At 42.0% G+C, this 18,137-nt stretch overlaps 1 protein-coding gene across 1 annotated transcript in view; it reads right to left on the bottom strand.

Moving 5' to 3' along the window:
• LOC105450771 overlaps positions 1-18,137 on the bottom strand; it is a 122,471-nt gene continuing 104,334 nt past the window's right edge. The window contains exons 7-11 of the mRNA XM_011690772.1: positions 15,727-15,838; positions 3,719-3,956; positions 2,999-3,385; positions 2,669-2,920; positions 1-2,545 (exon numbers count right to left, since the gene is read on the bottom strand). Of these exons, the coding sequence (XP_011689074.1) occupies positions 746-2,545; positions 2,669-2,920; positions 2,999-3,385; positions 3,719-3,956; positions 15,727-15,838 (2,789 nt within the window). The 3' untranslated portion in view covers positions 1-745. The remainder of the gene's footprint in view (positions 2,546-2,668; positions 2,921-2,998; positions 3,386-3,718; positions 3,957-15,726; positions 15,839-18,137) is intronic.

The raw sequence follows: 18,137 nt of genomic DNA, 5'->3' as shown, positions 1-18,137 counted from the left end.
TCGTTAGGCTATTCTTTAATTGGACAATAAATAAAATAGTTTATGTATACACCTCTCCTCGTATATTCCACAGGCCGTAGGTGCCCCTCACAAATAAATGTATCTCTCAATTTTTGCAATCGTCGTGACGTAAAACACTCAAAAGTCGCTGACACGAAAACATGGTCTGAGGATCCCTCCGCAAGAAGAATTTAATTCAACCGATAATCATATATTATGCCTATCTAACGTTTCCTCGATAAATGGCATGCTCGAGCAAATATGTTTATTCAAATTGACCGTTTTTTAATATTACACGGAGAAATATTTCGTATATTACAAACGCGCAATGCGTGCGCTGCGGCATTGCGAATAACTCGCGAGAATTTATGATATATTTCATTTCGCAAAATAGATTCATATTGAATATAGTCGACGCGTTCGATTGGAGATTTATCCACCGCAATTATAATTATTAATCTATTAGCGAGAATTAATATCGCGGTAAGAAGCACGCGAGATAATTCCTTTGTTATTAGAAAATTTAAATCTCTTAAAAAATCTTTTAAAAATCTTTTATTAGTTTCTTTTTTTTTACGCGTTATGATTACGATATTCTCGGATATTTCTCGAGTATAAATTAGCCTCTCTCTAGACATTAAACTTTCTTGCTCGAATCTTAGCTATTGCAACAGAACAAGTTCTCAGGCCACCAACCACGGATGCTGAGCTTCTTGTCGGAGGAATCCTCGACCACCAGGACGTATCACTTGATCTCCTCTCTGCTGGGCGACCTCGGTGGATGCGGCGACAGTGGCATTTCGTTCGGATGTCTCTTGGGCCGGAAGCTGGCCGTCAATGAGGATATCCAGCCGCTTTGCGAGCCGTGATCGTGCAAGGAATCGCTGTTGCTGTTGCTCCGTGTGCTGTCAATGCTCATACCGGATTTAAATCGCGAGAACAGCCCGGCTGACGATTTCTTCGTCGTCGCGGGCGAGCAGAATACGGAATGCTTCTTTCGTGACTTGGACACTTCCTTGCAGAGCATCGAGTCCAGACTGCCGGTGTGAGGACGCTCCTCCGCCTTCTTGGGATCCAGCACGCCCAGCACGGCAGCCTCTGCCGCCTGTTTCGCCATTTTGGAGATGTCCTCCATGCTGGCTGAACTTCTTCTGATTTCCACCTTGCCGAGATCTTCCTCAATATCGCAGCAGGTAGTATCGGGATTGACTATGATTTCAGGCTGTTGTTGGCCCTTCGGACGAACGTCGATCTCATGGAATTCGATGTCCATGGCATGTCGAGTCTTCGTTTCCTTCAGGCTCTGCGACTTGCCCTCGGGATTCGACAAGTTTCTGCGGTGCTTGGAAAACGAACGGGAGCCGGAACTGGCTGCCGGCAATGCTTCCAAAGAGGTGGACGATCTCTTCTCCTTGGCGAATACCGTCCGCCAGCTCTTATTCTTACTATCTGTGGACTTTCGAACCTTCGGCAGAGTCATCGCCCGTTTGTCCACCGGCGACAACTCCACCACAGTTGCGATGGCCTTGCTGCCGTCCTTTATCGCGGATTTAACCAAGTTGCAGCGTTTGCAAATGAACAAGGAGTGGTGGTGTCTCGACGAGGTTGCCGAACCACTGCTAATCGAGTTGCTCTTGTTGAGCATCTTCGACGCATGCTTCGGTTTCGGACTAGGCGAATCCTTGGAGTCGAAGCTCATGCTCAGGCGGTCCGTAAAGTTCCTCAGTCGCGAGAATAGAGACTTGTTATTCGGCCCAGTCTTGTCGTCGCAGCAACATCGCAGTCCGATCGATTCCCGACTACTGTGCGCATCTCTGCGGCTTGGTCTGTTCTCCTGATCGTTCTCTATGACACTGCTGATTTTCCTCACGTTGTTCTTCGGTTGCGAGGGGGCCTCCGCCACGACGACATTACCGTTTCCCTCGGGCGTCTTACTCTCAATCTTGGCGTCTAAAAAAACCGTCTCCCTTTCCATCTCCTCGACAATCCGTGTGCCTTCGGCAGACCTCGCGCTCACCGGTGAGCTCAGATCACTGCCGAGATTTTCGCCCCTGCTGCGTCTCCTCTCGCGATCGTGATCACGAACGGCCTTGGCCAGGTCGTGATTGTGATAATCCAACGAAGACTTTTCCCGGCTACCCTTCCGACTACCGGGATAGCTCTTCCGACCGGTGTTGGAGCCGGTCAGTATGCCCTCCGTGGAGATCTTAAATTTGAGCGTCTTTTCACTGATCTCCACCTCCGTGGCGGTCTCCGGATCGGAGCTCTCGATATTTTCCGCCTCCTCCATCGTCAGGTTTTCTGTGATATCGTCGTCGGTGGATCGCGAACGCGAATGAATTGTCGTGGCAGACCTTTTTGAGCGCATGCTATGCGACGACGTAGATTTGATAACGGTGGAACTACCGGTACCGATTGGCGCGTTGGACAGGCCCGACTCCCCGACGTCCACGACGCTCTTCCGATGATGGCGCTCATCCTTCGCCGCCTCGTTCAGTCTGCGATAGTACTCTAGAGCTTCCCTGACCGGTTGAACTATGAGATCCTGAGAAAGCAGAATTTCATCCGGATTTAATTATGCGTATTTAAAAATCAATATAACTTTGCCTAATTATTTAGTGCTAATTACTTTCAGGCAGATAGATTAGTATATAAGAAGTTCAAATACCTGCAGCTCCGGTAGAAGTTCGCCGAGGGCTTCGAAGAGAGGGAGGAGAACTAGACCGATGAAGCTAACTTGGGAGGACGGCTTGGTCACTTTATCGCGATCCATGAAGGGCGTGACCGGAAGACCCTCGAGCTTCTCCGCGTCGCTCTGCTTGAAGAACTCTTGAAGCAATCTGTCTAGCCACGGTTCCGCGACTTCCATCGGTCGTGCCTCGTTGCTTATGTCAGCCACCTTGATCAGGATCATGGACAGCTGCGAAACGTAATTAAGGGATTATGTCGGTTCGATTAAATATTTCATTAAATACTACATTAATCGCCGGTGGATTACCAGATTTATGTGCGCCTTGCTGGTGTAATCGAATTCGGTAGTGGCGTCGGTGAATTGGCCCAGGATCTCGTTGTGCCGAGCCATGTCGGTCGCCAGAATACACCTTATAATGCCCTCGCGTACTATTCTGTACGTAGGATTGTCCAGGGACGCGAGGATGTTGCACTCGGGCGCTTCCAGGACCCGGAATGCCACGGAGCAATGGTGATTCTCCAGGGGCGAGATATCGTTGTAGCGCAACGCCAGCTCAGTCCGCGCGTTTATCTGATAGATATTATTGTAGCCCGGATGGTCGAGATCGTGGCAGATACAGGAGACAATCAGTATGAGAACCTCGAGTTCGCCGATTTTCGACGGAAGGTCCACCGCCCAGGCTATCGCGTACATCTGGATACAATCGATTAGCACTAATAACGAGCCGATAACTCAATCCGATCTGCAGCTATGCCGGGGCATAACGCCGTGCATGTATTTTAATCGATCGGGAAGTAATTTAATGATATTGTACTGCAGAACAATGCGAGTACGCCAATTAATAGGTGTAATCAAACTATTAGTGTCCGTCGCAATTACATTATTGTTTATCACGCTTATATCAACATTATACATTTCCTCCCGTATCAACATTTAATTACAGGCCACGCTGCCACACATAATTGTTAATTATCCTCGCGAGAAAATCGTATTAGAACAGTACGAAGAAGACGAAAGAATATTCACCATTTGCGCCACGCAGAAACAATGCCTGAAATTGTGAAACGGCACCTCGTTGTAGTTATTGTAGACCTCGTAGAGGAAGTTTCTCAGAATCGGCAAGGGAATGTTGAATTTTTGAGGTAGGTCGAGCTCGACGAACATGGTCTGCAGCATCAGCAGCAGCTCTTCGTCTTCCCACTGTCGTGCGTCGAAGGCCGGTGAGCGTAACCACTCGCGAACGCTCGACGAGACCGACACGTCACTAATAATGGCACAAAAAAATATATACAATCATTTTTTAACAAGTCGATATTTTAATATTCGTGATGGGTGTGCGCGCGCGTGTGTGTGTTGGCATTATTAACTAATAATTATTTAGACATGTTTAATTAAATTATTTTATTAAATGAGTTAATATTAAGAAAATGAAAAGTTGATAAAAAATGGAAAGCTAGCACTATGATTGATGACTATTCAATTAACGCCTGTCATTTTTCATCACAGCGTCATAACAGTCGTTCATTTCGTCATTATTATTAAATTATCGCCTCGTTACCAAAAGCCTTTCATCTATCTTGTTTTACTTAGAGAAAAGCTCTGAAATAAATGAGTTTGAGAGAATATGAGACAAAATTGTTAAACATACACGGAGAACTATGCTAAAATTGATCGATTCGCCGAGTGGGCAAGTACCGGAGCGTTAATTGCCGCGCGAAACTTCGCACCCGCGTCGGCAGTGGGTCACCCAGGCACGCGGGATTAATCGGATTAATTGGTGGAGTACTTTGGCCAACAGCTCTTCGCTACTTTGACAGATAATGGGTTATCCGCTCGTGCTGCTAAATCAACATGGGCCTAACATACGTCGAGAGACGATCGGGATTGTATCGGACGCGGCATCGATTCGCCGACGTTGAGTACTGTCACTTATGTCGCCTCTCGCGAGAATTAGCGACGTGCATAAGAGACGCGATTCCCGTAATAATTTCCGATAATATACTCGACTCGCTGTAAAATCACTAAATCCACTGGAATCAATCGGACCACATGTAATGTGAAATGTCGCGTCACGACATGATAAAATTGCATAATTACGTCATTCACGTGTCTTCGAGTAATATATTACAAAATAATATTTACATAATTACATACTGTATCTCAGCGAATGATGTTTAGTTGCAATTACTTTTTATTACGCTTACTTTTTATGTTATTTGCAAATATCGTATAATTAATAAAATGTAGAAGCTTTTTGTAGTTTCCCACATCTTTCCTAACTTTATCCGAAATTTTTACGATCTTCCCATCTTATAGAAACGTTCGTCATTTAGCTCATCGTATACACGAAACCGCGCAATTAGCGGAATTCCCGTACAATAATGATCGTACAACACGTAACATCGTAATTAGAGCTCGAATATTTTCTTTTACCGTATTAATCCTCGAACGATAGGTAGCTAAAGGAGTAGCTGAAAAAGAAATAATGATTCTCATTTCAAAGTAATAAAAGTACAAATGGACAGAAAAAAAAATGCCGTTTCTTTGAAATGGAGCCTTTGACAAAAGGTGGATGACGTAAACAGAAGATGCCCCAGAAGCGTCTTATGTTCTTTCAGCCGCGCGCAGGGCGACTGGAGCCGCGAAAAGCGGTCTTGCGCGAAGGACACCTTTACGGTGCGCGCTTTACGGACGCTTATTTGCTGACGACCGCTAATTGGCAATTCGCCGGCATTTAGCCAGCACGTCGAATCACGGTGCGCGCGATAATGCGTGCTTTGTGACGCGCTCCCCATTATACACGCCCCAAACCGTGACGGGCCTTATTACCTAGATAACGGTAACTTAATAGCATTTCGCGGTAACGCGACAGAGGCCAACCTATAACCACCGTCGGAGGGCCCGTCACGGCGAACGGAAGCGCGCGGAAACCCGCGGGTGAATGGAGGTGTTATATGTGTGCACAACGTCCCCGGTGTTTTCTCAAGACCGGGAATAGGCCGGTCATTTCGCCGTACTCTTTCATTTACACCTTTCAATGTGTGCCAGCATTCCCGCATCTCTTCTGTACGTTGGCACGTTCTCCTTTAGAGAACATTACTGATATAAATCTGTTAATTGCTGCGAAATCACGGCTCGAATTTTAATGCAATATTTACCAAGTGTCGTGCACGTTTTCATCGCATTGATTGTTGTATTGCACAAGAAATTCTTTGTCGCGAAAATCATTATGGACGAAACGATATTCTATTATGAATTTTGCTTATCTGAAATACATAATAGAAGTAAGTGTAGCAATTACAGTTCAACGAAGCGTGATTTTTCGAGGTAAAAAATATTGTAGAGCAGTGGGCAAATCGACAATTGCGACATGTTTAACCAGGGAGATGATTTCTTGATGAAACATGCGGAACAGATTTTCCCATGCATTTTCCAGGAGGATAATCTTGACGATCGGAGTCATTACTCGCGTAACTAGTTTTTCCGAATATCTCGTAAGTACAGAAACTCGTGACGTAGGAGGGTTGAACGGGGACAAGCCGGAAGACGGGAAACGATTATGGCACACGGCGTTTGCAGCTCCGTCTCGATGAGGAAGCGCCCCGCCCGGAAGCAGCGCACCAACTTCTCCCCGCTACGGCCATAATCGTTTGCGAGGAATCGCTGGTAAATTGTGGTAAACGGCAGCCCGGTTTAATGCACCGTACCGAATCGCCGCAAGTATAACGCTTCGAAGGAACAGAAACGCGTCACGCCGCGACTACCACCTAAATGGCACGATTTGCATGTCGATGCGACGTTCGTGACTACTGCCGGAGACAGAAACAATCGGAGAAAACATTTCTAAACACCATTCGCTTTATCTCGCTGATCTTTTCCACATACCACTAAATATCCTCAATAATTTTCAAATTTGTATAGAAAAAGTAAATATAATAATCACGCGAATGAATATTTGAATGGTACGCACCGATTAAATTGATTAATTCTTATTGTTAATGAGATGATACAATTAACAGATAATGGAAGTTAAATTAAACTCAACTAAATTGAAAATCGCAACGTTGTGAAAGCTTTATACACAACTTTATATAATTTTTTATAGTCTTTCTTGTTATGAAAAAAAAAAATTATAGTATTTAGAATCGAAAAAAAAAACAATTTAAAAGAATTAAGCATGTATGATGCGAAAATTTTGCACAATACATCATCAATAATTTATATGAATCTCACAGTATCTCTTAAAGTTATAAAAAAAATTGTTATTGGTATAAGGATGAAATAATATTAATGAAAGCATAACGTGCTTGTGCCACTTGAGATTAGCGAATTAATACGGCCAGGTTCTCCAGTTCGAATGCATCTGCATAAGAATGTGGTACTTCGAGGCGAAATGGGATTGGGCCTCTTAAGCCGCCGAAATAACTTGGTGGCTTCGCGAGAGAGAATCTCGGAAGACTTTCGGAAATCCTTCGGAAGTCCTAAGATCCCCCGCTCCCGACCCATTTGTTGATTTTTCTCCGAGAACTTTCTCTCCTCTCGGACCGATGATAAATTACGGAAGTTTAATTGGTGGCAAAGTTTAACGCGCCTACGTCACATTTGTAATCATGTTGTTACACTTTGCACGACGTGAAATATCCCCCGGAAGTTGCCGGATGAAAATTTACAGCGCGGCGCGATGCCATTTGCGCGACATGCGGGAATCATAATGGTGTTTAAGGGGGTTTACTGCATTACCCGCTACGCCCGATTCGCGCTCGTTGTCATTATTACATTCATTTTGATATTGATTCCCCCGGACATCCTAGTCAGCCGATAATCAGATTACGTGCCACGTATGCAAATGAATCTCGCAATCGTGCAACAGCTCTTCGGGCGCGATGTTTTAAAGCCCCTCCGAGCCAAATGAACCGCAAGTTTATCGCTTCACTTGCGTCACGCTACGCTCTATGAATATAAAGAAGAAAATTACGTTGCAAACACGACAAAAGGCATACACACACACACACACACACACATATATATATATATATATATATATATATATATAAATTGTATATATGCGATGCATATGCAGAAGATACTTCACTGCGTAATTGTTTCGCCTAACAGTTTTTTTTTAATCTCTCGTGTCGCATATTAAATCCGGTGACATGCGCGCATTCAATCTCACTAATTTACTAGTCGCGCGGCAGACAGAGTTCAGAAAATTACTCCATTCTAGTATTGGGAAATTGAAAGCTTTCCGGTGATTGCAGGAAAAGCGAATAAAAAATTATAAATTCATCTACACTATACATTTTCATGAAACGTAGTGAGAATTAGCTCTAAGGCTGCACTCAAATCTCAAAGCTGTCGATACGGGAACGAACAGTTAAAGACTTCGCGCGAAGTCTATTACGCGGAGGATCGATCTTCTTGAATATATCGATCCTTTTAAATATCATATTCTTCCGCTCTTTGCGCGGAAGGAAACTACAGCGCGGAGATGCGCTGAAAGTATTACAAAGGTCTCTCGTGATTTTCCCGGCCGAGCTGCGCGATACGCGTCTAAACGTGCTCCATAAAGTACTCCAACGGTAGTGCCCTCGAGGGTGGAAGGTTAAAGTTCTTCAGGGTCTCTCTCTCTTTATAGCGCCCGGCTTGTCCCGTATTAATGTACGTGGAATCACACGCGCGTATTAAGGCGCTTTAAAAACGCACACAAAGTCTTTGCTTGCTGTGTTACGTGCTAACAATAATGGGTATTGTATAAAGAATCCGGATTTTACGCGGCTGAATAACTGATTTTAACGGAGCGGTTTCAGCGTTCTTAGAGCACGCTTTTTTTCCCCTAAAAGGTTAACGCGTAAGCCGTTTTATTAAAAAAAAAAATTATTCGGTCGGCAAATAATTGTGGAAGAATTTGAAAACTAACATTTTAAAAATTTATCTCAGCTGAACGTTGTGCATTTAAAAAATATGCATAGCTTTTTAACTCCTATTTTACACGGTCTTCTCCTTTGTTACGGTCTCACCTTTTTCTTTTCTTCTTTTACGCTTAAATTGACTATCTAAAATGAATTCTTCTTGCGAGAAACATGAAAAACGTTATTTCCTCATACACTTCGTTTTCTTGAAAATAACTCGAGAAAGTCAACATCTCAGTGCGGACTACAATTACCGCCGCAATATCTTGCACCGATCGACGAATTTGCCGATGCGATATCGGTCTCTCCCGCAAGTTCACCCGAATGACGCTTTTCGTTTCAAGGCGATATCGTTATATATCGATTCGCAATCTGGCACGATCTCGCAGCGGCGCGGAAAGTTGAGTCGAGACGATAGTTATTCGCCACGCGAGCACGTTCGCGTTTAATTGCGTTTGCAAACGCACCCTCGGGCGAGTTAGCCCGGCGAGACATTTTGATGGACGGACAAGCGACGTAAAGGACAGTTCTCCGCATATACGACGTTACTTCTGCCTTGCATGTGCAAGAAAGAAACCTTGACGTCACGGCGACGGTAAAGGTCGGAGTGTCATCTTTGATCTTCGCTTTACTGGCGGGCCTATTTTCTCTCCTCCTTCGCCCGCGATCGAAAACAAAATTTTCGTTACGGATCGTCCGGACGGTCTGCTTACTCTCGCGCTCAGACACCGCATTTGTGCATTTGCAAAAAAGGTATAAAAGTACAGGTACAATAAATATTGTCAAATGTTTGCATCGGGCGTAATTTGCGCGGCGCAATTTGTTAATTAGCCGCTCTTCCAGTTTCGCTAATACGATCCGTTAATAGACCATATGGAGTAATTTTGCACGCTATACGAACGTTAGTAACAACAATTGTTATTATAATACCACGAGTGCGATACAATAGCTCGATTACTCACGTAACACGGTCGGAATATCTGCAATTTAATGCTTCGCAGCAATAAGCTTCATTTGGAGAACGAATTTCAAGATATTTAACGCAGAACAATTGAACAATTAAGCAATTAAGCTTCATATCAAATTTCTGCCATAGTAATATTGGTTGAAATTAATGGCGAACTGTAAGGTCGCTTTCGAATTCATGAAAAAGTCGAGAGGGCAAATGTGGAAGCCATTTTGCGGGACATTACTGGCGAAATTTCTACAGGTAACGTGAAACAAATCGATCCTTCTGCAACGCGTGGAATAGACAATTTAGAAACGATGTATCCCCACACATTATATATTCGAGGCCTGTAAACACGCGATCGTGTTGCAATCAAATGAAATCGATAATTAATTGCCTACGCGTTAGTAGGCTTACCTCCGTCCAAACGGATTGACGTTCGTTTAATTAAACGCCGTGGATTGTCTTCGCCTGCAGGTAGGCATTTAAGTCCGCGAAGCGAAGGAGTATACACACGCTCGATAGAGCGCTAGTTTCTGCATCGCCGCCGCCGCCGCCGAGAGACGTAAAGTCGCGTTTGCGAAATACCGTTTGCGCGAACATATACACATTCGTGTATTCACCGACTCGACTATATACCCGATATATCCGGGATCGAAATCAATAATCTCGCCGCACGCATCGCGCAAATAAACATGTATGCCCGTTCTCGGCAAATATTTAATTGTAAATTGCAATAAATGAAAAATATCGTATTCGAAATTTGAAGATAAACGGTAAAATGGGAGATGGGCAACGCAAAGTAAATTGTACCTGAACTAACAGTCGGAGAGAGATGCGAATAAGCAGATAAAATTATTCGGCTGACTGTCGTCAGATGAAAATTCCTCGACCCAAATTCTCGCCGTCCCAAATTCGACGTGTTATTTCTGCTGTGCGATGAGTTTTCGGGTATATACAGACCGAAAACCGTTGCAATCGAGCATAAAAAAAAAGCGAATTAAATAAGAATTTCCATCGCCCGAAAGCTTGGAAACTTATTAAAATTCTTTTTTCATAATCCTACACAAGTATACATTTTATAATAGATACAAATTTAATAATTTATTAATTCTTTTATATAATCTTGATATTTCTTATATATACATAATCTTAAAAATGTGTGACTGTTGAAAAAAAAATTGCGTATCAAAGATTAATTTCGACGATTAAAAGCAAACGATTAAAAATACGTTTCGACTGAACAAATTTTTCGACGAAATCAATGGGAATTAATCTAAGTTCTCCAATCACACTTATCATTCACCGCCACGACGTAACCTTGAGAAACATATCAAAGTAACGGCAATACGTCTCGGGCGATCTGCGAGCCTGCCGTACTCCGCCTTTACTCGTTTCGTTTTATTTGTCTGCACGGAGAAGCGCAGGGAATATCGCACTGCCGAGCGCGATGCGTTTTGATATTCGATACGCGACGGCCGCGGCGCGGCGGCGCGACGGGATCGCATATTTCGCCGGGCGCGGAATAAGTCGACCCGTGAACCAGAGACGATATAAGAGGATGCAAAAGGCGTGGTTGTGGATGCAAGGCGGCACGGCTTATAGGTAACACAGCCGCATTCCGAGGCATCCCCGACACGGTCCCGCGGGGCCGTACGCCGCCGTATGTTCCCTATTTTAAGACATCCGATGCTTGCCCTGCACCTCGTCACGCTTTTACACCACAGCCCACGGTCGCGCATATCCCGCCCGACGAGAGATTCGCGGAAATTTCCTGCCCCGCGGAAACTTCCTGCTTGCGTAACGAACCAACGCATCTCCACCGCGCCGCCTTTCATTTTATTTGTTTTTGCTTACGGGAAATCGGACGCGCGCTGTTCCCGCCGAGTTTAGCTTCTTAATGTTATAACGGATGCGACGAGCGCGCGACGGGGCGACTCAACAAGCTGAAATATTTTCGGAATTTAGAATATGACATATAAATATAGCCGGAGGGACCTTCGCGCGATACGCGATGCCCACGGGAAAAACGAGGTTTTTATTACCGAGGAAAATCGAGAAAAGTAGCCGGCACTCATTTCACGCTAAGAATCACGCGCAAATACGTTGATAAGGGCGAAATAAAAAGTTCATGTGCGATTATTGCGCCAACCTGCAATCAGATTTTTACCATGACGCAAAATGATTTATGCCATCGTATATACGTAAATCCGCTTTTTATCTCTTTCACAAATGCAGAATCTAACTCGAACGTAATGATGACGATGCTATTAATTCTATGTTCGGAAAATTTAACAGAAAATGTCAAACTTGTCGTGGGTGTAATTTAACATTTCCTAAATATAAATTAAATGTAGAGTACGCACATTGCTGCTTGCCAATTTTCCAAATGACAGATATGCGATTTTAAATATATATTATATAATTTCCTTTTATTTACATTAATTTTTATAAATACGTAATTAAAGAATTTTTATGTAATTTTCTCTACAAAAATTTAAATTCCCTAAATAAAATATTTGTATGCTTGACAGAGTGAAAAGTAATTTTTCTATGCTTTAAATTAAATAATTTAGAGAGGCAGAGAGAAAAAGAGGAAAAAAGAGTTCACCTGCAGAGAACATTTTTATAGAAAAATATATCTTAAAATCAATTAATATAATTTAATGTTAGTTTCTGTCAAGTATTGTCAAATGTTGTATAACTGTAAGTGGAAATATCGAATAAAACTGGATAAATGAAAGAATTCAGAGAAAAAGATGTAGGATGAAATAAGCTATAATTAAATTAATAACAGCTGCAGATATTTCTCGGGAAACGCATTCGCACACAAGTAACTCGTAATTGGAGATGTAAAATACGCGCTCGCCGATTATTTGCGAGTCTATAAGCCGTAAACGATTTAATTGTTTCTACTACGATTCTCGTGAAATTAAAAATATTGGAGTTCTCTCCGAGATTCATTAACGCTTTATAAGTTGCATGAATTTTATCACACATTTGTTAAAAACCGATTCGAATGCACGCATTTACGCATCCGTGACTCTTATTGCGCTAAATCCACGTTCAATATCGAAAAGTCGTATGCGACGTTGTATTCAATTTTAACGTAATACGTTATTTCGTTTTACGGTTATCCTAGCCTGGGGAGGAAATGCGATGACGATAATATGGCTCGTATTCCGCGTCGTTACTCACGCACATATTTTATTCCCATCTTACACGTTTACACGCTGAATGCGCTCTTCTTGTTAGTTAAATGAAACCAGACGGTCGTACACGATGTTAATACCATTGCCAATGTCAATATATAACTCGTGATCCTAGATCAAGTCTGAGCGTCTCGATCCAATCAATAAAGCGGTTTTAATAATAGAATCGATTCGACATCGATGTCTGGTCAGCGACGAATTTTACCACTGCACAGATCCGGCACTCTTTTATACCTGTCATTGTCCATCATCGTGTAACAATTATTCACGTTTTTGAAATTTCGAGGACTGCTTTAAGGTTCCTCTCTCTGTATCAGCATAATTTAACATCAGCACAGGTTAATATTTATATAATACGCGTTTTTTGCTTTAAAAAATACTATTCCTATAATAACAAATTTCAAATATTTTTTTTTTCGGAATGGAAAAATGATTCATAATATATATTTTCCCGATGATTTGTTCAAAGAATTATTGCTTTAAGCGCTGTTTTACAAAATGTTCAAATACAGAAAAATTACAATAGAGTGTTTTAACATTACAATATATAATTTAAAATTACTATAACACAGTTTGCGTTAATATTGACGTTTTCATTATAATTAATGTAATTTTTTTGAAGTGAAAAAGATAATTTGAAATGAAAAAACTTTTAAAATACATTTATTATAAAGCTGTTCGTTATATCATTTTTTCCATTTTCCCGTGCGTACAAAATTTTTTTCAAAAAAAATTAATTTTCCATCGTTTCCGCGATATTTGTTAACAATGAATATCTCTCTGTCGCTTGTATTGCGTCTTAACGGACCGCCTGTTTTGGACGGCACAAACTCGATACGCCAGCCTTACTTGGGATTTTTAGTCGCACGGTACTGTCAGTAGTAGTGCTCTCGCAAGGGCACAGACCTCGCCCTTCTCCGGAGGTTCATCAGTCCGCGCTCGTATCACCGTGGATCAATCAACTTTTACGATCCATTCGTCTTTCAGTTCTTATTTGCGATGCGCACGCAGGCTCTCGATCATGTCGATATCGAGCACCGACGATAATATATCCTGCGCGCGAGGAAATATCGACGAATACGCGCGAATAAGGAAAAACCCGGAGGATATACTGAAATTTTAATCATTAACCCGAAACGCCGCCACTTTCATTTAAGCTAGTAAAATTAAAAAAAAGCTTTCACATATCCCTAGCGATATAAAATTCACGTGCTAAAATATCTCGTGCCTCCGTGATTAATACCGCAATCCATATTTTATTAAACGTATTTCACATTGTATGTGCCGCTCTTATTTAAGATATTACGGCGCGTAAGTCTAAATCCGTTTTTAATTAAAAAATTTTTAATTAAAAAAAAGGGATATATAATATTGAATAAAGAAAATATCCGTAAACCAGGAGAACAGAGATATGTATTCACTATATTCAGGGACGCGCGGTCACCGCCGCACGGCTGTTTTGCGTGATGGGACTTCACGTTGCACCGAGAGATTGATTGTTTATCTTTGCCGTCGCTTCAAAGGGGAACTGATCGATACTTTATTCTCAGCGATCTGCCGCCGATATTTCGGCGCACGATTAATCAATATTTCACTCCCGGCAAATTGTTTATTTCTAATTTTCCGATAATTGTCCCCCGTAAATTCTCCATACTTTCTACATCATTTCATAATTAATTTCCGTGCCGCATCCTTTGATCTCCGACGTTCAACGTGGCAAATTAAGCCATCAATGGATGCTTTATTGACTAGGAACTTCAATAGAGGATATTTCAATAGCAATTGCAATATGGCTTTATCATTATTATGGCTTGTTTATCCCCTATCTCTCATTCGCTTTATAATAAATGATGAATCGCAACGATTGCACCATACAAATGTAAATAAATATTAACGTGTTGTATATTATCTAGAAATACTCTAAATGAGAAATTAATAATTAATTATCAATTATTAATTTAATTATCACAATTCCTCTTTTGAAATTTGTCGGCTAACCGAAAAACTAGAACAACGAATAATCAGTAATCATCAATATTATATCGGCATTTCACAAAATGGAAAATTAAAATTTATTTGTTTCTGTCACGATATTATGCAAAACGGTTCTGGTTGCTCGACAATTTGAGAAGAGTTCTACAAATCGGCTGAAGAAATTCGTTAGTAAAAAGACAGACGCGAATGGCGAGACATCCCGGATATCCATGCAACGGCGAAATCTCCAGCGTCGCGTGCTCGTTATTGAATAACTTTCCCCCCCGGCTAATCAATCTTCGAAGGTCGGATCGCGTTTTTGTTATCTACATACGCGATCGGCGATCGATGCACGCGCCGTGCATCGACGCTTAATCACAATGACATGGGGAACGCGGGGGCTCTCGCATTACTCCCGGAGTAGCGAACGGCGGCGGGTCGATCGGATCTCTATTGGATGACAATGTAACTGGAAACAGCGGCATATTGCTGCTTAATAGATAGGATTATCGCAGCCGCTTAATCATCGGCCGCGGCACTACAGTCGCTGATGGCCTATGCCTCGACACAACGGCCTTGTTGGCAACGGCCGGGTTGGCATTTCGATCGAACATGCCGCGGAAGCACCTCATTGGCGATCCTGCCCACGTAATATCGGCATTAAGGTACCGAAGATCTATATCGACCTAGTACGAGGATAAAAGTCCACGAGTCGAGACCGGGGGAATTTTTCCGCCTATCAGCGATAACGGCGTCCCCGACGCGACGGCGCGGCATCCGCGCGTCTCGCGCAATTTTGTCACGGAAATATGAAATTTATTTATCGGGGTTTTCTTATTGAAATGTCACGTTTGACACGTTATTTTATGTATGTATATGCAAGACTCTGTTATCGTTTACTAAGGTAGAGCTAATAAAATAGCAGGCGATACGGTGCGTCGCGTACAGTTTTAGCGATTAGACGATACACGATCTTAATTAACTCACCAGATATTGAGGAACTTCTCGCGAACTTTCCGCTTCATGCTATCACTCTTCCGACGATACTGCAATCTGCGGCAGGAATCCGCATAGATGGGCTCCGGAAGCTTGTAGAAACCTGCGGAAGATGGAGATATATCCAGATTAAGCTCCTGGAAAGTTTCAGGTTTTTGCGGTGGGAGGTGTACGACGCGCGCGGTGGCGCAACAAAGAGCCGCGAAGGAACATCGAAGATGGAACGCGGGACGTTGGAGCAATTTTTCGCAAACTCTGCGTCGTTTCACGTCGTAACGAGATTTCATAAGGAGAGTTTCATGTGCCGAGAGTCGCCTATACACGTGCCGTCCCAGTTTTACCGGCTTTCCTTTTATCGGCGGATTCTTATAGAAATTTTCCATCTTCTCTTAGCAGAGAGAGATTTTGCAGAGGATCAAATTACAGCAAAAGACGTAATAAAAAATGCAGATCACGAAGTTTTCCGAATTAAGTTTCGGCGATATGCAAATAGATTTACCAATCGGGAAAGAAGAGAGAAAGAAAGAAGATTGCCTTTGAGACGTTATAATTAATATGACTGCCACGAGAGCGTCGGGACTTTTGTTCGTCCACGCGCGAATCCATCCTCTATATGAGCTCCGACTAGAAATTGAAGATAGGAATAGCTGGAACGGTTCTTTGCATGGACAAATATTTATTCAGCGGCCGCGATTCGAGCATGCCGCTGTTTATCCGCTCGTATATCCGTCGCTAGCCTCAGACCGAGGCGGCATCGTAAAATCCCTCGCGAAACTTTTATATCTGACCGAGATGACCGACCCATCTCAACGTAAAGTTCGATCCATATCCAGTGTCAGCGTAGGAAATAAAATCTCAAACAGAAAAGTGTTTTCACGACAATTGCGTCGAACGAGGTTGAGTTGAGCGGGATACACACACACACACACACACACACATACACACACATATGTACACATACATCTCGAGATTAATCTCCTACAATAAACCAGAGAGATATTTCACCGAAATGTTGGAAGAAAGTGTAACGTACCGAGTTTTAAATTATTATTTTTATTAGTTATTTCTTCGTTGTATATTACCGTTTCTGATTTGCTTTTTTAATTTATTTATTTAATATTATTTGCACGTTATAATAAAGACCGCCGAACTTTTTTTCAATTTTATCGATATATGTACCAAAAAAATGCTCCACAGTTATTTCAACAAGTCGTTATTGTAGTTATAATTTAATACTACTACGTTCGGGATTAGTCGTCAGCTGTTTGTATACCTTGAATAGCGATAACTTTTTCAATCCGTTGAGAGGATTGCCGTGTTGCGTGACAATCCAATTTCGAAACGTTTCCAAGTTTGTCGAGGACTGTCGAGGGCAAAGGATTTTGTGAGCAATTTACACTGCACTCTTGCATTAAACAAAAATATCAGTACAGCATAGGGTTTTAATTATTATCGAGAATTTGGCACATCGGAGTCAATGCACTTTTAGGTAAATATACAATACAAAGAACGATTTAAAATCAATGAATGAGAATCTGTTACTCATTTTCATCGCTCTATATTTTGATGTTACTAAAATTCTATTTCTGTTACGTTTAATCCGAGATCTCGCTAAACAAGAGAATATCAACTTAAACATGCATCCAATGAATTGAACTCGAGAGAACGAATTGGAGAGCGAATTGGAAAGAAAGAGAAGCGCTCGTCGCGTTTTGCACCGCCAACATTCATATTTATCTTTAATTTCATTTTCTTTTCAATAACGTAAAAATACGAAGCGATAACATAAAAATTCTTGTGTTCTGTACAATATAGAAACAATCGCGCGTTTTCGCGTATCAGTACGCCGACGGTATATCGACGTCCATCCTTGAATTTCGCATAGAAAAATAATGCCACGACAATAAATTAATTTTAACAGTCGCGTGCACTTGGACGCATTACGATAATGGACCCACTAACGTACGCGCGATCATTCGACGAATAATGACGCCTGCACATGGCCGCCCGCTACGGCCAGTGCATTTTATTTCGCTAATGTTCCCTATTTAATGCTAAAAGTAAAATATTATCCCGAAAATTTCTCCGTTCCGCTGGATTATCCCATTCACTTTTACCGCTATCGATCGCCGCCGCGAAATCCGATTACGAAGGTCAATTAAGAAGCCTGTTCCGAGAAGTTCTGTACTTACATGTTACTTAATTAAGCGAGCAAAGCTGATCATTGCCGCTAAAATTAAGATGGCCGAGCATCGAATTATAAATTTATTATATCGTACTATAGATAAGTATTGTAGATAAGAAAAATACAATAAAAATATCTCAGCTCTCTCTCTCTCTCTTTCTTACAATCTTTGATGCGATATATACATACATATATATATATATATATATATATATAT

This window comes from Wasmannia auropunctata, unplaced genomic scaffold (genome assembly GCF_000956235.1).
Source record: "Wasmannia auropunctata unplaced genomic scaffold, wasmannia.A_1.0 LD336055.1, whole genome shotgun sequence".
NCBI classification, from domain to species: Eukaryota; Metazoa; Arthropoda; class Insecta; order Hymenoptera; family Formicidae; genus Wasmannia; species Wasmannia auropunctata.
Note: the sequence above shows the minus strand (reverse complement) of the source record. Positions and strands in the feature narration are given on the sequence as shown.